We start from the raw sequence: 24,830 nt of genomic DNA on the forward strand, positions 1-24,830 counted from the left end.
GATATTTGGAAAGGTCTGAAGGTAGAGCCGATGGAACATGCTGGTGGAGTGAATGCTCACTACCGAGGGGAAGAGCAGACTAATTAAGAAAGACTCTGAGTTTCGGGGCAAGATTAGGTGGCAAAATGGTAATGCCCCCCGCCCAGGGTAGGGGGAGATGGAGAGGGTTCCGGAGTCGTTCTTGTGCTCATGTTAAGACCGAGGCACCTCCTGGATACTCAAGGAGAGATGAAGGCAGCTGACGAGGTCAAGTTCTGAGCTGAAGGAAGAGGTCAGAGGAAGGGCATGTAAGAAAGGAGACCGGGCTCCTCTTGGGAGTGAGCCTAAACACAGAAGAAATTCAAGGACGCCAGCCTGGGCACACCAACAAGGGAGGTTAGAGAAAACATGAGACCCTGCTAAAAAGATTCAGGAGCAGCAACCAATGAGGCACAAGGAAAATCAGGTCCAGCTCACGGGTGACAATCAAGTGAAACAATCCAGGCGAGAAGCAGGTGAGGAAAGCTGTCGGGCTTATCAGACAAAACCTAGGAACTGGCCACTGGATCTGCCAGCATGGAAGTCACTGATGGCTTCGCCAAGGGCTTTCTCATCTCGAGTGGGCTCGAGAATGAACTGGACACAAGGGAACAGAACACAGGTCTGGGCGCAGCTTCTGAGATGTTCTGCTACCAAAGGGAGCAGAATCACAGGCGGTTAATTTTCACAGAAAGCCCAGTGGTCTCTGTGCCAACAGCTATAATCATAGAGCCACAAGGCATTTGAGTCAACCGCGGTGGATGCCGCGTGTCCACTCTGTCGAAAGCCTCGTTCTGACAAACGGTCCTGGTGGAGACAGGGCTCAAAGGGGACGGGGACACACCCCATCCTGCTGAAGAACAGAATGAACACCCCTGGAAACAGGGGGCATGGGGTGTCAGGACCCTACAGAGAAGGAATGCGGATTCTGATGGGAAGATTGGGGAAGACAGGAGGGACCTTGCTGGCTGCGAAGCATGAGGACGATTTAAGGAGTCTGGTCTACTTGTCAACTGACCAATGAAAGTTAAAGATTAAACCACTGACCCAGTAAAATCTTCCCACCGAAGAGCGTACGGGCTAACGGTTTTGAGGTAATCATTTACCACATGGGGATTTAAGACACTGAAGAAAATGCTGAAAAACTTGGAGGCATTTTTTGGAAAGAAATGAGGACCCTGCACTCTCTCAGGTTAGTCTTCAGTCTTTCCCCTCAACATTCTGCTTTTGAGGGGACAGGGTGGGTCTTTTTCTCATTTGCTATTTTGGGGTAGAGGCTGTGGGGTAGTGAAGAGAACTCCTCTTTCCTAAGATAATTCTGCAAAGTGACAGAGAACATCACCCTTTCCTAGTAGAAGCAAGAGCTCCAGAACCCCAGGGAATAAAGCTTTAGGGAACAAAATCATCCAAAACAATAACTGCAGAAAGAGGGGCGCCTGGGGGGCTCAGTCGGTTAAGCGTCTGACTCGAGCTCAGGTCATGATCTCGCGGTTCGTGGGTTCAAGCCCGGCGTCGGGCTCTGTGCTGACAGCTGGGAGCCTGGAGCCTGCTTGGGGTTCTGTGTCTCCCTTTCTCTCTGCCTCTCTCCCACTCAGTCTCTTTCTTTCCTTCAAAAATAAATAAACATTAAAAAAAAATTAAGTAGCTGCAGAAAGAGAGAGAGTCTGAACTATCTGAAGCACATGGAGGTGAACCAGCAACTTTAAACTATGCTTTAAGGATGACTATTACCCAAATACTGGGACTAGACTGGATACCTGCAGCTTAAGAGTCATCTACTGGGCTAATTTTTGTGCAATGCATTAATAATAATAATAATAATAATAATAATAATAAAGCACTGATCACATCTATGGTGAGATAAAAATGCGAAAGCTGAATTCTGAAAAGGAAGATTTTATCAGGGCTAAAAGATCAAATTAATCAAAACAGACAAGACGCCTCCAATGAATTTATGCATGGGGAGAAGTAACACAAAATGGAATCCATGACATTGGGAAGTAGTTATTGGGCGAAGATTTGGGGGCAGGGGACTCTGATTTGGGAGCTGTGAATATGAGTCTCAAGCTGCTTCGTGTACGGAGAAAATGTTCAGTGCTGAGGCCAGGTATAAAAACATGTGAGTTTCTAGCCAGCTGAGCTGGGGACCTGAAGGAGGAGTCTCACTCCCCAGGGAGCTCATGAAGAAGACAGGGGTTCGTGCAAAGGGAAGAGACACAGAATCAGCGCTGGCCAGGGAAACGGCCAACGGAGAGAAGAATGACGCGTTCAGCATCCTTGCGGGTTGTTCCTAATCTACTTAGTCTGATTAAATAGGGAAGAGGGATGACCTTCAAGTTTATATCTTACCCGGGCCCCCGGGCCCAAGCTACAGATTCACAGACGCAGTGCCTGCCAGGCCATCTTCTCTTCTCGGTCTAAAGGCATCTCGAACCCAACAGTCCAAAATGAAACTCTTATTTTCCTTCTGGAAACCCGCTTCCTTCCCGCTCGCTGCTCCCTTTCCCATCTCTACCGAGCACAACGCCACTCCCTCATTTGTTCAAGCCATACATCTAGAAATTTCCAACGATCTGCCCCATTCTCTCCTCCCCTCCCCACCTCGTCAGCAATTCTTGTTGGCTTTAACTCCAAAACAGCCCCACAAGCAGCCTCACCCAGACATCAATGCTTGCGCAGGCTACCACCGCCTCTGCCCAAGCTCCCGGTCTTGTCCCTTAGAGACCATGCATCACTCCGCAGCCAAGTGAATCCCGTCCCCTTCCTCAAGTTGCAGGACCCCACGTGGCATGGCCCCCGCCCACCAGTTAGGTCTCCCTTGCCACATGAACCTGCTCGCTCCCTCTGCACCGGACCTGGGCGAACCTGCCGCTTCCTTGCCTGGAACGCTCTTGCTCAGGGCTACTTTCTTCTCACCCCTCCCACTGCAGCGCACATGGAACTTTCCATACAACCTGGTAAAGCACTTGCCCTCTTCTTGCTAGTTACCCAGTGGCTGTCACTGTGACCCTCAGCTTCTTCGTAGCAAATGCCATTCTCGGGTTTTTCTTTTTCTTTTTTTTGAAAGTTTATTTCTTTTGAGAGAGAAAGAGGGCATGAGCAGGGGAGGGACACAGAGGGAGAGAGAGGGAATCCCAAGCAGGCTCTGCACTGTCACCCCGAAGCCCGACTCGGGGCTCGAACCCACAAACTGCGAGATCATGACCTGCGCCGAAACCAAGCGTTGGACGCTCAACCGACTGGGCCCCCCAGGTGCCCCAAGGTTTTTCTTCTCCGGGGCGCCTCTCCTGGTGGCCCAGCTGGAGTTGACAAGGCAGTCCAAGCTGGCAGTGGAGGACGAGGGCAGGACACATCTGATGGAGGGCCAGGGACGCCGCCAGGGACGACGCGGGAGGCACCGCTGTCGGTTATCAGAATACCTGGCAAGTGCCTCCGTCCTAGCAAGTACAGAGAGGGGGCATCTCATGAGAACGAAGCCCTTTGGCCACAATTGCGAGAGAAAGGTCTAAGGACGCATAACACTCCATTCGCCGGTTCAACAAACATTTGCCAAATCAATGAAGGAACTAGCAGTCAGTGACCTCTCAGGAGAGTCCTCACAGGGGCTGACCGTTGGGAAAAAGCGTTAGTCTGAAAGCCTTGGATTCCTGTGACAGATACTATCCTTGCAGCTCAACCAACTGCCCTACAGGTGGGCCGACACGATACACAAATTACGTCTACAGCAACACATCCCTTCGTTTGACGGGACTGCTCCCAGGGCCACCAGAGCCACGCACAGTACAAAGTCCGCTGGCTGTCTTCAGCTTTCATATAATCACGTTATAACTAAGAGGTCCGGTCTGATGGGAAGCACAGGCTTCCAAACTTTATCTCACAGTACAGCGTCTCCCTACGCAGATAAAGGGGGCTAAGCGTCCACTTGTCGTGCTGAGCACCGAGTCAGGTAGAGAACTTTCGGGTCGTGCTATTGGACGCCCCAAACGAACATGACGCCGTGTGTTAACTACACTTTTAAACACCAGATCTTCTCCCTGTCTCCAGCTTGGACCTTGGCGGGGTGGGGGGGGGGGGGGAGGGTCATGTGGCTTGGCTTCTCGTTCCCTTTCTCGGGCAGCTCCTTGCCTCACCCTGCTAAGGCTTCTGATCTTTCCAGGGCTGGTGGTTAGGGAGCCAGGGAGGCGGCTGGTAAGAGGCGGGAAGCGATTTGGGATGGAGACTCTCGTGGCCTGGCACTGGTGTTCTCGGGGCTTGGGAGGGTGGTCGATGCGGAGTCCTTCAGAGAGCTCCCCACTGGGGACACCCTTACCACGCCTCTGTCAGCTGCTGGGCCTCCTGCGGCCCATCTGCCTCTTCTGGGGTCACGTGGCCCCTCTAGACAGTTCTCTGGCGCAGGATTTACTGTTGGCCGGAGCCCTCCCGAGTCGTCCACATCTGGCTCAGAAGGAGCCTGCCGCTCTCTGCCCGGGGCTCTTTGCACCTGCTGCCGGGGCTGCTTCGGGTGCCCGACGGCTCGGCTGGCAGGGGCTCTTGCTCTGCTCTGCGCAGCCTCCTGCCCTTGGATTGAGGCAGATGTCGCTCACCAGCCCCTTCTCTCACTCGCAGGCACACAGCCAAACCTCCAGCAGACACAGGTCAAGGTCTCTGGACAGCCCCCTGGCAGGCAGCTTCTATCATCTGACACAAAGGGCAGGGCAGCGCCCGCCTCCCGCAACCCCCTCTCTCACGGAGGCAGGGTGAATGAGTGACAGACCAAACCAGCAGCTTTCTCTCGAGAAACTCTCTCTCAGCTTCTACATCTCAGCAGTTTGGGCCCTTGAAGTGCCCTCGAAGTGGGCTCAACAGCCTCCTTCTCAGTCCCAGATGCTGGTCTCCTAACACTTGGGAATGGAGGCCACACTCATTGTGGTGTTCTCAAAATAGTCTGGGTTCAGTCGCATCGAGTACAAGTCCCATTTTTTAATTAATTAATTAATTAATTAAAGTTTATTCTGAGAGAGAGAGAGAGAGAGAGAGAGAGAGAACGAGTGAGGGAAGGACAGAGAGGGGGACAGAGGACCCGAAGTGGGCTCTGTGCTGACAAGCCTGATGCGGGGCTCGAACCCACGAGCCATGAGATCGTGACCTGACCCGAAGTCGGACACTTAACTGACTGAGCCACCCGGGTGCCCCGAGTAAGAGTCCCACCTTAACATCCAGGCGTGCACACACACAACACACACACATACAGGCGCGTGCGCGCAAATCCGTGCACAATCTGTGAAGGGATCCGTCAGGATGAAAGGTTCCCAAGCTCCAGACACTGTGACCAGCTCTTATGACAGTTGTGCTGTTGCTGCCGTTTTAGATATATTTTTGAATCACAGTAATCATTCATAAATATAGCATTGTTGTAGTTCATTCAACACCACAGATCCAGTTGAGTTCCCTGGTGCCCATCCTTCCCGAGGGAAGGACCACGCTTACCATATTATTGTAGCTTAATTTTAAAACCAGAGCTTAGGACAACGTAGATGACAGCTGTCACTGTCTCCGTGTTAGGATTTTTCTGTTCATAGTTTTCTGCTCCCTTACAAACACACAAACTACACAATGTAATGTTATATTTATGTACGCTTCCCTTGTTTTATTTCCATGGTACTTCTTGTTCTGTAACTTGCTTTCTCCTTGTTTTTTTCAAGTTTTTATTTTAATTCCAGTTAGTTAACATGCAGTGCCACACTAGCTGCAAATGTACAATATAGTGATTCGACAATTCTGCATCCAGCGCTCATCTCGACGGGTGCCCTCTTTAATCCCCATCACCTGTTTCCCCCTCCCCCCACCCCACCTCCCCTCTGGTGACCATCAGTGTGTTCTCTACAGTTAAGTCTGTTCCTTGATTGGTCTCTCTCTCATTCTCTATCATTTTTGCCCCTCTGCCTGTTTATTTTGTTTCTTCGGTTCCACCTATGAGTGAGATCGTATGGGATTTGTCATTCTCTGACTTATTTCGCTTAGCATTATACTCTCTAGCTCCATCCACATCATTGCAAATGGCAAGATTGCATTCGTTTTATGGCTCAGTGATAGTCCATTGTATGCGTATATCACTTCTTTATCCATTCATCCATCGATGGACACCTGGGCTGCTTCCATATCTTGGCTACTGTAAATAAGGCTGCAATAAACATCAGGGTGCATGTATCCCTTGGAATTTACAACTTGCATTTTTCACTTAATATGTCTTTTCTTTTTCTTTTCTTTTTTAAAGTTTATTTATTCTGAGAGAGAGACAGAGAGAGAGACAGAGAGAGAGAGGCAGAGAGAGAATCCCAAGCAGACTCCACACTGTCAGAGCACAGCCCGATGCAGGGCTCGAACTCACAAACTCATGAGATCGTGACCTGAGCTGAAATCAAGAGTCAGATGCTTAACCAACTGAGCCACCCAGGCGCTCCTTAATATGCCTTTTCAATCTTTATATATTTACGTGGAGAGATTTTATTAATTCTTTTTGATGACTGTATAGTATTCCAAAAAATATGTGCTTTACTTAATTACTTAAATATTAATGACCTTTAATTAGCTGCTAATTTTTCACTTCTCCAAATATTGCTACAAAGACGGTCTTGGGACATACTTTCGTGTGGCTGTGCGTAGTACTCTCTGGTAGACGCCATGAAGCACCAATATCAAGTGGAAAGATGCACCGATTCCCACAAATAGCTTATCTCCCCACACTGTTGCCTAAACTCAGCGATAAGTCTTTTAAATATTTATGGAAGCAAATGGGTAAGAAATAAGAAGATCTGGTTCTTCTAATGTCCACGTCTTTGACAGTAAGGCAGGGTGTATTTTCCCATATCTGTTCGTCATCTGTTTATGTATTGTCCTGGTAGTTAACACACTCTTCACCCACTTTCTGATACTTTGTCTTTTTTTTTTTATGATCTTGAAGTTTAAAAAACCCCACTCTCTTATCTGATATCATACTGTAATTCATTTCTACCCTCTCATCCCCGCTAATGACCTCTTATGGCACCTATCGCTACAGATAGTTTCATGCTTTTTTTGCATCCCACGGGATCCTTATGATTAGATGCAGGTGTAGCTGGGTGTAGCTTTAACTTCATTTCTCGGGCTTCAGACTCATTGTGATTCCTGAATCTGAGGAATATTGTTTCATCCGTTCTGGAAAAGCCTTGATCATTATTTCTTGAAGTACTGCCTCTCCTCAAGTCTCTTCCTTTTCTTCTCCTAGAAGTCTCATTCGACATATTCTGGACCTTTTCATTCTCTTCTCCAGGCCCCCTAATGTTGCTATCATACCTCATGATCTCCCTGAGCTTTATTCTGTATCATTCACGTAGCTCTACCTTTTATTTCACTCATTCAGTCTTTTAGATACGTCTAGTCACTTAGTTTCCTATTTTAATGCCTAAGTTTGCCGTTCAGATTTCAAGTAGTGTCTTTCTTAAATCTGCCTGTTCTGTTGGGTGTCTTCTATGTTTTAGAGACTATCCTGTATTTCTTCACTTGTTTTAAGCACGCTTATATAATGCATTTATCAGTGTATTTTACCCTTGGAAGATCTCGGCAATTTGATCTGGCCATGTGTTCAGTCCGAGGGTTTGCTTTGGATGGTTGCTTCTGTGACTGTTTATAATTTTGGATCTCCATATTAAGTGGAGCTTCACCTTCAGTAATTCCATGTGATCTGTGTTGAGGACATCAGCCTGGGCCCAGTTCTTAGAGGAGTTGTTCAGTTGAGAAAGAGTTCTCAGACAATGAAAACTGTGTAAATTCCAACCCCCAACTCTCCATGATACAGTTGTGAATTTTCAGAATTTCCAGGAGAGGATCTTTATTTTCAAACCAGAGCTCAGGACAGCATAAAGTTGTCATTGGCTCGCTGTTGCAAGGGACAGAGCCTCTTTAACTCAGTTCTGAACTCCTTCAAGGGCTCTGGTTCTATAATAGGATCTCCACTACAATCACCTTCCTGGCAAGAAGATAGAAGTCTAAGGCTCTATCCCTCATCCCCAGGGAACTCAAGATCCCATGTCACGGAAGCTGATGCTGGCTCCTCACCCCAGTCCCAGGGTCACTGAAGAGTTAGCTCATACTGCAAACTTTTCATTACATCCATGGGGATATCTCTTGCTATCTTTGGAGCTATGTCTTTAAAAAGATGTTTGCCATATTTCGTCTGGTATCTCTAGATGCTTGTAATAGACAGGTTTTTGGGTAATTTAATCCACTGGAATCTTCTAGATGAAATTTCAAAGACTGTCAAGTTTTAACATCCAGTTGATTCCTATATCCATTGAGAGACACGGGAACACAGAACTGGAAAGAATGTTATGACCCATTAAGGCAACCCATACCGGACCCTTCATTTTTGAGATGCAGAGACTAACACCAGGGTAACTGTGACCTTTCCAAGGCCACACATTTGCCTACTGATAGAGTCTGGACAACACATCAGGTCTCCTGAACCCTGGTCTAGCACCTTTCCCACCAAATATTTCCTCCTCCTTCTTAGAATTGGGGCACTGTCATGTGTGATGTTGGACACGTGTCACCCTGTATTTGCTTTTGTGTTCTTTTATTTCAGGAGGTGAACACCAGTCCTGGGAGAAGACAACCAAAATGTCTACCAGAGCAGAAGCTGAGGCAATGGGACATATTTCCAGTGATGGCAATTTCAATATGGCTCAAACGCAAACCTCCAGGAAAGGTAAGTTCACGTACTTGGATCTGTGTCACCTTGACTTCCCTGTTGGTGATACACAGCGTCTTCTTGCTACCACCAATTGCCAAGGACTCCAGACAACTATAAAGCATTTTTTACTGAGAATTATTTCACTTCTTGAAAGAAACCTTGAAGGTACATAGGACAGGTAGGTATCAAGACATGATTTACAGATAAATAAAAATTCAGAACAGATGCTAAGTAGAAAACATGGAGACCAGTCTTGGTTTTTCCGATTCTAAACTGAGGAGCATCCCACTAGATCTCTCTGCCCATATAGATCCACACCTGCCTCAAAGAGAGAAGACTTTTCCTTTCCACCGTATCCGAGAAGTCACTTTCTGTCTTCCATGTTGTCTAAAGCACGACCAAGAGCTTCTCACTCAGAAGAACTGTTGAACACCTTATTTTACTCTAAATTTCTAATGACTCAAGAGCTGTGTGATTCATTAATTCTCTTACGGATATAAGCTTTTCATAAGATAATGTCTTTGAGGGAGTGCCTGGGTGGCTCAGTGGGTTAAGCTCTATGCTTGATCTCGGCTCCGGTCACGATCTCACAGTTTGTGAGTTCGAGCCCCACCTCGGGCTCTGCACTGATGGCAAAGAGCCTGCTTGGGATTCTGTCTCTCCCTCTCTCTGCCCCTCCCCACGTGTGTGCACACACTCTCTCTCTCTTGCTCTCAAAATACATAAATAAACTTAAAAAGAAGACAATGCTTTTGAAAAGTAAAGCACTAACCAAGATGGGATGCTTCACAATACTCAACATTTCGGCCAGGGTGTCTGCTGGGAAGTGGGCATATCTGAAGGACAAGAGGATTCTCTGCATCTTACCCATTGAAGAAGAAATCAGGACAGATGCCTTCTCATACCCCATCTACAGTTAACTATGAGCCACTTGACCTGGAACAAATACTATTCCATTGCCTAGCTTCCTCATCTGCAAAATGGGAGAGCTCGACTCTTGCATCCCTAAGACCTCATCCACTTCTAAACACTTAAGAGTCTAGAGGACAATACCCTCAGCCAAATTCTCCTATCCTAACTCTCTCTCGCCAACATCAGAAATATAAAGAACTTGTGTATAAATATTTCCCACGTTTGCAATCCTGATTTTGCCATTTATGAGCTGTGTGACCTTAGGGAAGTTACTTGAACTTTGTGTGTTTCCGTTTCCTTATCTGTAAAGACAAAATAATAGTGGGTACCTCACATCACAATTTAACGAGGATTAAATTAGTTATAATGTGTAACCCATTTAGAACAATGCCTGGCACACAGTCAACACTACATAAACTTTATACAGAGTTGATGATCATCAGCTCTCACACAGTGTTCCTGGCTCAGCCCACTTTTTGGCAGTGGTGACACTCATAGCCGACCTTCCTGGTTTCTTCTACAGTCTCCTAGGACATCCGCCCTACCATTTTGCTTAGTCCTCTGCTGAGGACTAATAATAATGCATCACTCTGATGACCACGTGCAGCCCTGAGTGGGTGATTTTCAAGGGGACAACCAAACGTCACAGGCAGAAATCCCACGTCTACCATCAACAACCCTCATACATGGGCCTGTAGCTGCCTCATGGCATCATGGCTTCTCACCGTCCACCCTTCCAAACCTTGCCAGAACGCCCTCCTTGTTGGAATCCAGTTTGCATGGTAGATTGAGGGCTGCCATTTTCAGGTATCTGTCTCTCTGTTACTGGGGAGAACTTGGCAAGGCAAGGATGGAGTGAGAATCTTCACAAACAGCATCAGGCATAGCTTCCTTCCTCCCCATCGAGAGCCCACGTGGAAAGAGCCCCAGCCCATGGAAAGAATGTCACTCAAAGGCCAGTCTACAATCACATCCCTTTCTGAAAGTCACAGAAATAAACAAGCACACCACTTGAGAAAGTATCTCCATCTAGGTTAAAACTAGGGAACTGTTCCGGGGTGCCTGGGTGGCTCAGCCTGGGTGCCTGGGTGGCTCAGACATCCAACGTCAGCTCACGTCATGATCTCACAGTGCTGACAGCTCAGAGCCTGGAGCCTGCTTCAGATTCTGTGTCTCCCTCTCTCTCTGCCCTTCCCCCACTCACTCGCGCTCTCTCTCTCAAAAATAAATAAGCATTAAAAACAAATCTAAAAAAAACCCCACAAAACTAGGGAACTGTCCCTACCACACACTACAAAAGCTAAGACTTGTGGATTGGTTTAATACATTCTAGATGATATTGAGAGAGGATGTCAAGAGCTGACCAAACTCTCGTCCTTGGAGCATGGTACAGTGACACAGAAAGACAGGGGGACACTGAAGCCTTGGCTCATGCTTCCTAGCTCTGAACGGCAGTGTCTAGAGGCCAGCAGACCACCAGCAGCAGGGCGAGTCTGCAGCGCTGGGATATGGGGTGAAGCTCCCATGGGCCCCCATCCTGATGTCTACCCCTCCACAGCTCACCCACCTTTCTAAACACTGGCATCCTAGCATCTCGAGCCAGTACAACAGACCAAGGGAAAACATGCGTGATGGCAGAAATTAACTGGGACATTTGGGAGACTTGTCCTCAAAATCTACCAGGTCATCGCAAAATTAAAATGGAAGAGTCGTGGGGCACCTGGGGGGCTCGGTCGGTTAGGTGTTTGACTTCGGCTCAGGTCATGATCTCGCAGTTCATGGGTTCGAGCCCCGTGTCGGGCTCTGTGCTGACAGCTGGGCACCTGGAGCCTGCTTCGGATTCTGCCTCCCTCTTGCTCTGCTCCTCCCCGTCTCTGCTCTCTCCCTCTCTCTCAAATATAAATAAACATTTTTAAAAAAATGTTTTTAATGGAAGAGGAGTTACTTCCCTTGGACTGGTGAAAGAAATGCAAGATGCCATCCTCCCACTCACACACGCCCTGTTACCACCACATGACAACGGGGCCTCAGACCACAAAGGTGGCCCATTGCAAAGGTTTCAACACACGGGCACGAAATCACAAATGATTGACCCTTATGGCCCAAGACTGCAGAGACGAAGCACAAGGGACCCATGTGAATACTTTAGCACAGAAAGGAATAAAAAGAAATGTATCAGATAAAAGAGCGATCATCGCATAATGAGTGCATGCTGTGAGCCAGACACTGTTCTGAGCACTTTATACGGATTAATTCACCGAATCCTTGCAACAACCCTTCAAGGAAGGTGTTACTAGCATCGTCACCATTGTACAGGAGCCAGAATTCAAGCACAGAGGAAGTAAGATTTAAGTCATCAAGGCACAAAGAGGCGTCATCTGGATTTCAACCCCAGCGGTCTGATTGCTAACCATTATATCACACTGCTGTGCTGATTTTATCTGGGGACACTGAGGACTGTTTTCATTCCTAATTTCAGTTCTCAAGAATAAGAAGAAGCTTAGACAGTAGGAAGCAAATCAACAGAAGAATGTGAAGGAAGAACCCCACGTAGATGTGAAAGGAAACTGAAGAGGAAAATACATTACTTCAGAGTTAAAAAGGAATTAGCTGCAGCAAGGAAAGAAATCATCACTACAGAAAATCGAATCAGTGACACAGAGCCAAGGCTTAAAAAAGTCACGGAGGACGCAGAGGGGTAGCAAGTCAAGAGGATCAAAAAACTATGGGCAGGAAGAAGGGAAGACAATGAAGATTGTCTAAGAATAGATGAAAGCAACTTCATTACGCATCCAGTTCACTGAGTCTACAACTTCAAGGAAAGTACTTGGAAAAACAGAACAGACAACTCAAAGGCAGAAAAAGGGAACGCAGGGGCGCCTGGGTGGCTCAGTCGGTTAAGCGTCCGACTTCGGCTCAGGTCATGATCTCGCCCTCCGTGAGCTCAAGTCCCGCGTCGGGCTCTGCGCTGACAGCTCAGAGCCTGGAGCTTGCTTCGGATTCTGTGTCTCCCTCTCTCTCTGACCCTCCCCTGTTCATGCTCTGTCTCTCTGCCTCAAAAATAAATAAACGTTAAAAAAAATTAAAAAAAAAAGTGAACGCAAATCATGAAGGAAATCGCGATGAAATCTACGTACAAGAGCTGATCCTTTGAGAGCAGATGCCATTCGCCGCAGTGAAACAATTCGTAACTCAGATCGATCAGGCAGAGAGATTCAACATAACTGATGGTGGGGACAAAGGAGACGAGGCATTTAAAATACATAAGGTGTTAGCTACAGGGAAAGCAGATAATATACCTTCTATGAAAATAGAATTTATCAATTTGCATTAAGAAAACTCGTTCCTGTCAAAAAACCAGGTAAGAAGTGAGGCAAGTTGTTGAAAAGTTAACCCTTTTAAAACAAAGTAGATCTTGGTGGTTTCGCTAGAAAAATTCGGTGAGATTTTATGGAACAGGAAACGTCTATGTATCCAGGGCTGAAGAAATAACAAATATTTACGTAGATGCTACACCTTAAGTGTAGTTCCTCACTGCTTCAGTGTGGACTGTGCGTGTGACTTCTTCCAGAGGACAGTCTGGAAAGGGAGAACACAGGGGTAACTTCCCAGTGGAGAAGCCTGACACTACCTCAAACCAGGTGATTCAAGGCTAATATCAGCAGTGATAAGTCATGTTGATAGTATGGACCCTCGATACGTGAAGAGAGTGGCAGCCTTCCTCTCAAACACACGTTGCCTTAGTCCAGTCATGAAAACATATCAGACAAATCCCAGTCGAGGGACGCTCTATACACTACCTGACCACTGCTCTTCAAGATCCTGAAGGCCATCAGAAAAGAAAGTCTGAGAAACTGTCATAGCCATACGTATGCTGAGGACATGTGATGATTAAATGTACTATGCTATCCCGAATGCAATTCTGGAACAGAACACAGACATCAGGTAAAAACCAAGAAGTCCGAATAAAGTGTAGACTTTAGCTAATAACAACACATCACAGTAGGTCCATCAAGTGTGACAAATGCACCAGAGCAATAGAAGATGTTTGTAACAGGAGCCCCGGGGTGACTCAGTCGAGCACTGACTCTTGATTTCGGCTCAGGTCATGATCTCAGGGTCACGGGATTGAGCCCCGTGTCAGGCTTTGTGCTCAGCATGGAGCCTGCTTAAGATTTTTTTCTCTCTCTCTCTAAAAAAAAAAAAAAGTTCGCAAAAGAGGAAAATGGGTGTGAGGTGTACAGAAATTCAGTAATTTTGTTAAGTCTAAAACCGTTCTAAAATAAAAAGTATATTAAGACAAAACAAAATGGCTATTCACCTAAAATACTTCAGGTCACAGGTTGAGATGGAAAGCCTAAAACTAACTTTCTTTATAAAACTAGCATGTCAAAAATTACACCCCCACAATTATTCACAGTAACATTCACCCAAATTCAATTATATACGCTAACGTAAAATTCTAGCCAAAATATTTGCAAAATAAGTCATGTGTTTTCATTAAAACATCCTATTAGGAAGAGATCAATTCAAGAAAGTAAGGAGAGCCAAATGCTATTAATAAATAATTATAATGAACTTACATAAACTCAATTCTCACTCAGGACCTTGAGGTAGCTTCTATCATTAGCCCCATTTTACAGGTGGAATACTGAGGCTACAGATAGTTCAGGAACTTGCCCGGGAGCACACAGCTGTTACTAGAGCAGATCTGGGTATCCTGACTGTATGATTCAAATACATTTCATAAAACTCATGCAGTCACATAAAAGTAATAAGAAACAGGACCAGGATAGCTTCATGCAATGAAAGGCCAAGTCCCACCAGCCTACTTAACAGTGTGATGTGTGAAACATTCCCCAGAAATCCAGATAGGACAGGAGTGGCCGCTCTCTCTGCTTCTATTTAACAGTTTAGAAACTGCCAGTGAATAGATTACCCAAGAGAATGAAATAAATGGTAAACATGACAACCATAATCACCTATTTTTTTCTATTATTAGTACTTAACACGTACAGAGGATTGGTTTTCTGCTCTCAACTCAAAGGAAGAAAATGTGAGAATGATAGGGAAAAGAAAGGACTGCTCTGGAAACAATAAAAAGTACGTTAAGAAACCTGGGTGGGACGTAAACTGAAGAGAGCTGTAAAATCTCACCCTGGACCAGAGAAAAAGACTTGAATCCCCAGGGAGCCATCGCTACGTTGACTAGGAGCAGACATGCTACACGAGTGGCCATCCCTCTCAATCTGATCTGCCCTATCTATATGATGTTCTCAAAACGCCAACGTCAATTCCTGTGGATGGGGGAGGGGAGAGTCTCAACTAAATGCCCCCTGAGTTACACCTGGTGATCTGTCTGTCCACCCCCGGAACCCTCCAGGAGGATCCCCACACAGCAGGAGATGGGGCTGGCCATCTGGAGCGTGTTTGCCAGGAGCCAGGAAAGGGGGCACCCACGTGCCTTGAGGACAGGGTTACATACTGTATCTCTGAGATTTCTCTACAGGGCCAGCCGATGGATCCTTCTAGCTGCTGCCAAACTAATGCATCTGGACTCAACCCCAGGGACAGCCCCAGAGCCCCCATGGATCACTGGCACATTTTACGGGAGCCTCAATTATAGTTTCGAGATGAAGTTACATGCTTCTGACATCCGCCCTAGCCTACCTTTCAAATTTCGTCTCCTCCCTTCCCCTAACCCGTTAATCAGCCGAGTTCCCTGGTAACAGGGTGGGGCACTTGGGAGTCATTTCCAAAAACTCCTGCTCTTACTATCTGTATCCCATCAACCACGGCTTCTAGCCAGTTCTTTGTCCAATCTCACTTCTTCGTCTTAAATGTTTATTTTTGAGAGAGAGAGAGAGAGAGAGAGAGAGAGAGAGAGGCAGGAGTGGGGGACAGAGGATCTGAAGTAGGCTCCGTGCTGATAGCACAGAGCCCCATGAGGGGCTCGAACTCACGAATCGTGAGATCATCATCTGAGCCAAAGTCGGATGCTCAACTGACTGAGCCCCCCAGGCACCCCCCAATCCCACTTCTTTCCAGCCTCTCTCATGAGCTCATCCCAGAGCCGTCAGGAAAACTTTCCTAACACTTGCTCTGGCCAGTTCCACACCTTCTTCAAGTCTCCGCTCAAGTAATGGTTCTGAGGAGGTTCCTGACCCCCTCACCCCCTGGGGGGCGGGGAGGGACAGGTGTCCACCAGACACCTACAGAGGAACCCCTGCTCTCTCTCTGTTTCTGCCTCACAGACAGACTGCAATCTTCTCCCCTTTCCAGACTTACGAAAGGCGGGAGAAAAGCACCCCAATGATAAGACTTTCTGTGCCCCCCACCTCAGGCTTTTGTTCAGTCCGACACGGGCTGGCCCTCATCGTGCATCTCTGCAATTTTTCGATTTTCACCCAACAAATGAACCTGAGCATAGCCATCCCAGCTATGGTGAACAACACAGCCCTGGCTGGCCCATCCAACACCTCCACAGAGAGGCCTCCCACTGCCCCCCAGGACAGCTGGAGTGAAACTCTAAAAGAATTTAAGCCAATGGTAAGTTTAATGAGACTCTGCACCGTTCGACCTAAAGGGTTATTTACTTATTAAGCACCTACTATGTTCGACAAAGTGTATTACACACAAACATACTGTATCGCTAAGCAGATTATATCTCTACTTGTGTCTAACGCTGCAACCAGGGACTAAGCACGCAGGATATCATTCTACTCGTTAGCGGACACACGTTTTTCCCCTACAAGGACGAAAACCACCACACACACAATTAAGTTCCACAGATTTATGTTACTTTTGCTTTCTTCCTTCGCAGATTTTAAAAATCACCTTGCCTAGCATAGCATGCTTTTTCTTTGTAGCCTTTCTGTCTTTAAGGGATCTCTTAGGTCTTGGTTGGTCGTTAACTGTGTAACCAGGGAAACTGTGTAAAGGCCAAGAGTACCTTGGGCATATGCTTGGGTTTTCCTAATGAACTTGGCAGACTGGAGGCACTGGAGAGAGGTGGCCAAAGATAAACAGTGAGATTCTCTTTGTCACCCAGGCCCCTACGTATGACTGGAGTCCTGACATGCAGGGGATCATTCTCAGCTCTCTCAACTATGGCTCCTTCTTGGCTACAATCCCTATTGGCTACATGTCTGGAATATATGGAGCGAAGTACTTGGTTGGTGTTGGTCTGTTTCTTTCCTCGGTCTTGACCTTCTTCATCCCACTGGCAGCTGATGCTGGAGTGGCCTTCCTTGTTGTCGTTCGGATAGTTCAAGGCATAACCCAGGTACCAAGATACTTTCTAAGTAAGTATAAGTGGAATACGGATAGGTTCCCAAATGACCTCAGATAGCCAAGAATGGGATTTTTTTTTTTTTTCCAGGGTATGGTATTAACAAGTCAGTATACAATTTGGGTCAAGTGGGCTCCCCCACTGGAAAAGAGTCAGCTCATCAACATTGCCATATCAGGTAATGGATGCCTTAAATTCTCAGCTCATATGCATTAAGAGTACTCTACAATGACCTATGGACAGAAGCCAAGACTTTATAGTCCAACTACCCTGTCTCCTTGCTCTCAAGCACTACTACCCTGCAGTATCTTTTTTCAAATCATAACTGGTTGCCAACTGCATACCAACCACGGTTGTAAGTGCTTTGCACATGTAAATGTCATTTTAGCCTTGGAACAATCTTATAATTCAGCTGTACATCATTATTTCCATTTCACACAGAAGGGAATCTGAGATACAAATAGACTAGTCCAACATCCAACTTGTCCAACTTGTCCAACATCACACAGCTCCTGAGTGAAGGAGCGGGATTTGAACCAAGGTAGTCTGGATCGCCGCTCATAACTTTAATCGCTGTGCAACTCAGCTCTGGGAAGGGGTCAGTCTGGAGGAAGCACACAGAGTCCCAAGCCTGACTCAAACTCAGAACATCCTCACATCTTCTGTTCAGGGCAACTGCTGGGATCCTTCATCATTTTCCTCATCGGTGGTTTCCTGTGCCAGACCATAGGGTGGCCTTATATCTTCTATATCTTTGGTGAGTGGGGGCTTTTCATATCTTGGGATTTTGTATCACAACAGAGAATGCTGCGCATGATTTTCGTGATGTGAGTCATCTATGGTTAACCAAATCCTGATAGATAGGAATATTTGTGTAACTAAAGTGGATAATGCTCACAGATAATCACGTTATGAATCTCGCAAAAGGACATTTAAATCTCAGTAGCCTGAATGTGGAGCTAGAAAAACCAATGACTTTCCAGGCATCATAACAGTCCATCCTGCTTCTAGACCGAACCCACAAAGAACCCCAGAGAGGTTTCTATTATAAGATGTTGGAAATGTTATCTTGGTGGGATTATGTTTTTAGTTACGTTTATTTAATTCATCTTTTAAAATTCTCCTACTATCACAACCAGAAAATTATGAGACTGTGACCTAACCACAAAATGCCAATTGGCGTAGAGAATCAACCAGTAGAACCTGCAGGACAGGGCAGACCATGTGGGGCTCAAGAGTGGCTGTACTGCCCTCAGAGAAGCTGCAGAAGCTTCCAAAGACACACGGACGATTCCAGAAGCAATATTCTACTACTTCAAAATACTGCCTTCCCCCTCCCTGGTTGGGATCTGCTGGGCTGCTCTCAGCTAATGCTTGTGTTTGGCTTTTTAAAACGTTCTCTGAAACCCCACCTGTAAACCGTGTGATTCTTGTAAGATCACTGAGCCCCAAGGGTGCTTCTGTTCGAGGAGAAGACTCTTAGATCAAGGGTGCCTGTACCATCAGGTCCATATATTCACTAGAAAAAATATATATTCACTAGTGTGTGAAGATTGGTTACGATAGCTTGTCAACCTCCAAATGCTTTGTCATAGACACTTCAAAGGGCAGGTTACAAAAATGACTCAAGCAATGAGAGGCTAACTCTGCTCAAGATTTTCAGAAATAGTAAGCAGTACCTACAAAGCAAGAACTCAGTACAGTATTTGTGGACTTCCTCCGTTCTCGATGTATGACAGCGGTCATTTTTGTATCTGCTCCTCCCTACTTGGTTTCAAGTTCCTTGATGGCAAAATTGTACCTTTGTACTTACTCTTCTATTCTCAAAACCAAGCAGAATGCCTGTATGGTATTTCTACACTCTATGGTAACTCCTCACAGTGCCTTTGTGGAAAAATGTGTAAAAGACAAGCTAGCAAGTAAAAAGAGCCATCGAGACTTTAAGACCCTAAAAGAGAAAGTGTTAAGATCAATTTTATTTCCACTCAACACTCATCAGGCCGGGTTGTCCAATGGTGTCATCATGTATGTGTAAGTGGTGGGGAAGCACCCTCCACCAATGACAGGGCCACGCAGGAGGGTGTGGATGCAGGGAGGAGTGGAATCTTGGGGACAGTCATTCTGTCAACCGCAGCAATCCTCTCAGTGTGGTGTCAAACTGAAACAACTCGCAACCAGGGCTAACCGGACCCTCTTCCTAGGTGGAATTGGCTGTGCCTGTTCTTTTCTCTGGTTTCCTCTTTTTTATGAGGACCCCATAAATCATCCGTTTATCAGCACTGGTGAGAAGGAATACATCATGCATTCACTGGCTCAGCAGGTGCGCTGATGAACTTCTCTGCCATTTCCCTGGGTCCGTCTGGGTGGCTCATGGGTGGGAAGGGCATCAGCACAAAGCTCTTGTCTTCTGATGGCAGGGTATTGAGAGGTGCTTTCTTCCAGGACTCTTCACCAGCCTGGTCTCTGCCCATTAAGGCTATGGTCAGATCCCTACCACTTTGGGCCATTTTAATCTTTCATTTCACTGAATTCTGGAGTTTTTATATTTTTATGGACTACACACCAACATACTTCAGCACCATACTTCAAGCTAACCTCAGAGACGTAAGTACAGAGAAAGCCCATTCTGTTCTCCTGTTTAAATGCTTCGTTACGTAAATCTCTGTCCCGCTCACGGCCACAACATCCAAGGAAGTGAGCCTGGGACTTTTGTGTAGGAAATGCAACCCTGTTCACTTGAATTCTGATTCATCTCACTGTGACCTACGGCCTTTTGGGGAAGGCTGGTATGGTTCTAAGTAAGCTTGATGTTCGGAGGATGTCGTAATTCTTAAGGGACCTATGTCCCTTATGTTATGTTCAAAACGGTCAACATTTGCAAACAAGGCACCCTGCTGGCAGCACAAACAATAAAGGGGTAACAAAACAAGTTCTGCCTCGGAGAAGAAGCCTCCACGGGGAGGCTTAACAACAAATGCTGAAGACGAGGGATTATTAACAGGACATAAAGTTCCAAATAAGCCTTCTGCCAGAAACTTAATGGTAACGTTCTTTAACAAATGTTTTTTATTCAAGTGTGACACATAAAGAGAAAAGTGCACATGTGTCCAGCTCTCTGTTCACAAAATGAACAGATGCTGAGATAGTCTGGCAGGAGCCTTTCAATTCCTATAACATGGAGGCCTTTTTTTAAAAAATGTTTTTATCTTTGAGAGACAGAGCGCAAGCGGGGGGGCGGGGGGGCAGAGAGAGAGGGAGACACGGAATCTGAATCAGGCTCCAGGCTCTGAACTGTCAGCACAGAGCCCTATGCAGGGCTCAAACTCACGAACTGCAACATGGTGACCTGAGCCAACGTTGGATGCTTAACCGACTGAGCCACCCAGGCGCCCCTGAAATACATTTTTTTTAAGTTTACTTATTTATTTGGAGACAGAGAGTGTGCATGTGCACAAGTGGGGGAGGAGCAGAAAGGGGGGGGACAGAGAGAGAGAGAGAGAGAGAGAGAGAGAGAGAGAGAGACTCCCAAGCAGGTTCCACACTGTCAGCACAGAGCCCGATGCGGGGCTCGAACTCATGAACTGGGAGATCATGACCTGATCCGAAGTCGGACCCTTAACCGACTGAGCCACCCAGGTGCCCTGCATAAACGTTTATAGCTATTGTCAAATTGCCCCCACAGGACACTGGTAATATTTGCAAGTACCTGATTACCTACAGCATCACCATTGATCACGTCAAAAAAACTGTTGGATTTTTGCTAGTTTGACCCATGAAAAATGGCATTCTGACAGCTTTTTGTTTTTGTTTTACTTTGAGGTCAGATATCTTTTAATAGGTTCACGAGTCACTTATTTTTCCATCCCTGTAAACTGTTCCTATCCTTTGTCTATTTTTCTATTGGGTTTTGTTCTTTTTAAAACCTATTTCCACGTGACCTTTACACTTAAAGAGAACATTAGTTTTTTTTTTTTTTCAAATTGAACTACATGCATGTTTTTCCTCAGGCACTGGAATTGGGTTGGCTCAGTCCAGTAACATGAAATTTGTATTAAAGATGACAATGTATATAAAGAAAAGCTAAGACATTAAAAAAATTAAAAAAAAAAAAGCGGGGGGGGGGGGGGAAGCGCCTGGGTGGCTCAGTTGGTTAAGCATCCAACTTCGGCTTGGGTCATGATTTCGCAGGTCGTGGGTTCGAGCCCCATGTCGGGCTCTGTGCCGACAGCTTGGAGCCCAGAGCCTGCTTCAGATTCCGTGTCTCGCTCTCTCTCTGCCCCTCTCCTGTTCCCACTCTGTCTCCTCCTCTCTCTCAAAAATAAACAAACATTTAAAAAAAGAAAAAAGAAAAAGAAAAGCTACAGATGTGGACAAGCCACCTTGTCAATCTGTGTCGTGGTGTGGGAAGTGAGGCACGCTGCTCACTTCTCTCTGGTCCTCAGAGTGGGATCCTCACATCCCTGCTGTTGGTGGCTGCCTTTATCTGCACTATCTTCGGAGGTCTATTGGCAGATTTCCTTCTCTCCAGAAAACTCCTTCGACTCATGAGCATCAGGAAACTGTTCACCACCATAGGTAAGGATGAAGGGGACGGGGATGGATGCGGGAGGCTCAGGACAGTTGCTTTACTTCTCTCTGTGCCTGTCCCGCTGCAGGGGTTCTCGTCCCATCTGCAGCCCTCGTGTCCCTGCACTGGACCAGATCCAGCCTGAGCGCCACCATGGCCTTGTTGGCACTGTCTTTCACCACCACCACTTTCTGCCAAGTAGGCGCTTTTGTTAACTTCTTGGACATCGCTCCTCGGTAGGAACCCCTCGGCCTCATCCTCCCAGAAGCTCAGTTCAGGCCCAAAGGCCCTAAACTCGCTCTGACGCACCAGTTAGATGCCAGCAATACATGTGACAGCTCACAGGAGATGTTAGTGACAGCCCTACGTGCAAATAATTCCTGGAAGGGACCCAAGGCTAGTCAGCCCCTGGGAACTTAGTTTTCCAAGGGGAGAACAGGGGGAGGCAGTGGCCACACTCACCGCCCAACCAGGGGTGGAGGTGGGGGGGGGGGTACTCACACCAAGCTCTCTGTCAGGAAACGCTGCAGTCACACAGAGGTGGATCCCTGGAGGGCCCGTAAGGCTCACATAAAGCTTTAATAGAGATCAAGCTTGAATAAAGGGATAGCAAGTGAAACACGGGCCTCTCCTAGAGGTGGTGTGGAAGATGGCTGGGACTTCCACCTGTAGCTCCCGGGACCCTTTCCCGGTCACAACACATGCCAGTTTTAGACACCTAACCACCATGACACAAGGGAGAGGCTTTGGTCTCGCCCAGTGAGGCATCTTTTTTAGCCCAAGACAGGGCCGCAGGATCAGGTACCTGAGAGACTGAGAGAACACACAAATGTGGTGCAAACCATCCATCTGGACGTTTTGTATCCACCATGTTGACCGGTTCGTACAGCTTGCCCTGGGGAGTCTCAGACCCTCACACGGGCTTCTACTGATCACCAGTCAGCACGTTTCACTCAGCTTGGACCAAGGGTCAGCCCCAGGCATCCCCAGAGATGAGCACAGGGTTGCAGCAAGTAAGCAGAGATTAACGGTTTGCTTATGCTGGAACATTCTTTTCTGTCTCAGGTACACTGGCTTTCTCAAGGGACTATCACAAGTCTTTGCTCACGCATCGGGAGCCACTTCTTCCACTCTTGCTGGATTTATAATGAATCAGGTGAGGTCAAACGCTCTGGTAAAAATATGCGTCACTCAGCAGAAGTCAGGCTGAAGACATTTTTGTCCCCTCCTCAACGTGGCTCAACTTAAAGCTCTAGAGTCCTGAGCCCCCTCGTGATCTAACCCCCTCGTGATCTAACCCTAGGCTCAGCTCATGCTGGGCAATTACCATGTTGAGGGTGTGGAGTGATGAAGAATGTGCAGTTTTGGGAGTTTAGGCTTTAAGAATCCTTAGAAGATGAGCCTTTCATCCTCATCATCAAAATTTCTAGCAGTATTCACAGCACCGCTTGCCACGTATACAGTAGCCAACCGTTCTGGTGTGCCTGTGATTGAGGGGCTTCCCTTCCAGTCGCTGAGCAACAGCGGTTTTTAATATGGATATTCTCAAACTGAATTTGTTTCCCTTGTTATGCCTTCATTCATTCATCCATTCATTAATTCAACATTAGCACATGCCGTGCACTGTTTCAGGGAATAAAGCAAACAGAAGTCCCTGCTCTGGTGAAGCTTGTTGTGGCCGACAAAAAACTAATGATATAAGTAAAACATACAGCGTATGGAACAGTGGCCAAGTGCTCAGAGAAGAATAACACAGGAGAGGAGAACAGGGTACATCAGAAGGGGCGAGACTGCAGTTTTAAAAAGGGTGGTTGTGGATGGACTCACTGGAAAGTAACATTTAAGTAAAGACTAGAAGCAGACAAGGGAGCCAAATGGCTATCTGGGGGGAGGAATGTTCCAGCAGAGGGAGAGGCCAGGGCGCACGAAATGACTTGTGTCTTCTAGGACAGACCAGGAAGCCCACAGAGGCGGGGGTGGGGGTGGGGAGGAGGACACGTGCCAGAGCCTTCTTGACTCGGAGGGCCAAGGGCTAGGAGACCGCTGACAATTTGTTGCCTCCTGCTTCCAGGATTCCGAGTTTGGCTGGAGAAATGTCTTCTTGATTTCAGCTTCTGTGAACGTATCAGGCCTGGTCTTCTACCTGATCTTCGGGCAAGCAGAGGTCCAGGACTGGGCCACAGAGCAGACACTCACTCATTTCTGAGCAAACCGGATGGCCAAGATCCTAATGCTCAGCCATTCATTGTTTGCCCTCGTGGGCATTCCCTCTTAAGCACCTGCTTGACTGGTTAGCCATTCAATCTGAATTGACTTTGTTTCCAGTAATTTCTCAGAGACCTCGGCTGTGTAGGACTGAAGGTTCCACTCGTGGATCGTTCAGGGGCGGGTAGGGAAAGGCTCGTTATTTAACTGTGAGCTCCTGAAAGCATTGGTGTATCTGCATTTCTAGTGTTCTGCACTCTTTCCTCTATTAATATTGTGACATAAGAAAAAATATGTAATTGCGGAGGTGCCTGCGTGGCTCAGTCGGTTGAACGTCCGACTTCGGCCCAGGTCATGATCTCACACTTCGTGAGTTCGAGCCCCAGGTCGGGCTCTGTGCTGACAGCTCAGAGCCTGGAGCCTGCTTGGGATTCGGTGTCTCCCTCTCTCTCTGCCCCTCCCCAGCTCATGCTCACACTCTGTCTCTGTCAAAAATAAATAAATTTAAAAAAAATTTTTTTAAATACGTATTTCGTCTCTGCCCCCACTCTCTGGCATAGAGCCCCAGAATTTCAGATTAGTAATTCCTCCAGTGATAGACATGATAGGAGCACCTGTTGTCATAGTATCTGGACCCAGTCCCTGGTTCCCAAAAGAGCTTCTAAGACCCTTGGACTCTGTGGAGTGATGAGGGTGTCTCTGGTCTTGTAACGGGATGGCTGGGAGCTGGGGGTGCCGGGGAGCTTCAGGATGGGGCTGGTCTCCAGAGACACTAAGGCACTGTGGAAGGTTAGAACTTTCAGCTCCACCATCCTGCCTGCCGGGAGGGGAAAGGGCCTGGAGACCGAGTTATTCGTCAGCTGCCAATCATTTCATCAATCATGCCTGCGCAATAAACCCTCTATGGACAACTTAAACGACGGGGTTCCGAGAGCACCTGCTCTGGTGAGCGTCCGGAGGCCCCGGAGAAGCGGGGCGCCTGGCGCGGGCATGGGAGCTCTGCGCCCCTGCCCGCGCTGCTCGCCCTCAGCAGCTTCTCCATTTGGCCGTTCCCGGGTTGTGTCCTGTCTAAGAAACCAGTAAGAGTAAGTGAACGGTTTTCCCGAGTTCTGTGAATCATTCTGGCCAAT

The 24,830-nt window shown here is 47.1% G+C and overlaps 2 protein-coding genes across 4 annotated transcripts in view; both read left to right on the top strand.

The window, feature by feature from the left end:
• LOC106989350 (histone H2B type 1-A) overlaps positions 1–24,830 on the top strand; it is a 340,681-nt gene that overhangs the window by 38,071 nt on the left and 277,780 nt on the right. The window lies entirely within an intron of this gene.
• On the top strand, positions 1,058–24,218 carry SLC17A4 (solute carrier family 17 member 4). Of its 3 annotated transcripts, none has more exons than XM_015086477.3 (12): positions 1,058–1,210; positions 8,618–8,740; positions 15,981–16,186; positions 16,689–16,922; positions 17,019–17,106; positions 17,599–17,685; positions 19,130–19,248; positions 19,371–19,532; positions 21,371–21,503; positions 21,584–21,731; positions 22,561–22,651; positions 23,567–24,218. In XM_015086477.3, the coding sequence occupies exons 2-12, from the start codon at positions 8,653–8,655 to the stop codon at positions 23,699–23,701; spliced, it is 1,491 nt and encodes a 496-aa protein (XP_014941963.1). In that variant the 5' UTR covers positions 1,058–1,210; positions 8,618–8,652; the 3' UTR covers positions 23,702–24,218. The 3 variants fall into 3 exon arrangements, with proteins under 3 accessions (XP_014941963.1, XP_014941962.1, XP_026896253.1); XM_015086476.3 differs by having other exon boundaries at positions 21,584–21,693; XM_027040452.2 differs by lacking the exon at positions 15,981–16,186 and having other exon boundaries at positions 21,584–21,693.

The sequence above is a fragment of the Acinonyx jubatus genome, chromosome B2 (assembly GCF_027475565.1).
Source record: "Acinonyx jubatus isolate Ajub_Pintada_27869175 chromosome B2, VMU_Ajub_asm_v1.0, whole genome shotgun sequence".
In the NCBI taxonomy this organism is placed as follows: Eukaryota; Metazoa; Chordata; class Mammalia; order Carnivora; family Felidae; genus Acinonyx; species Acinonyx jubatus.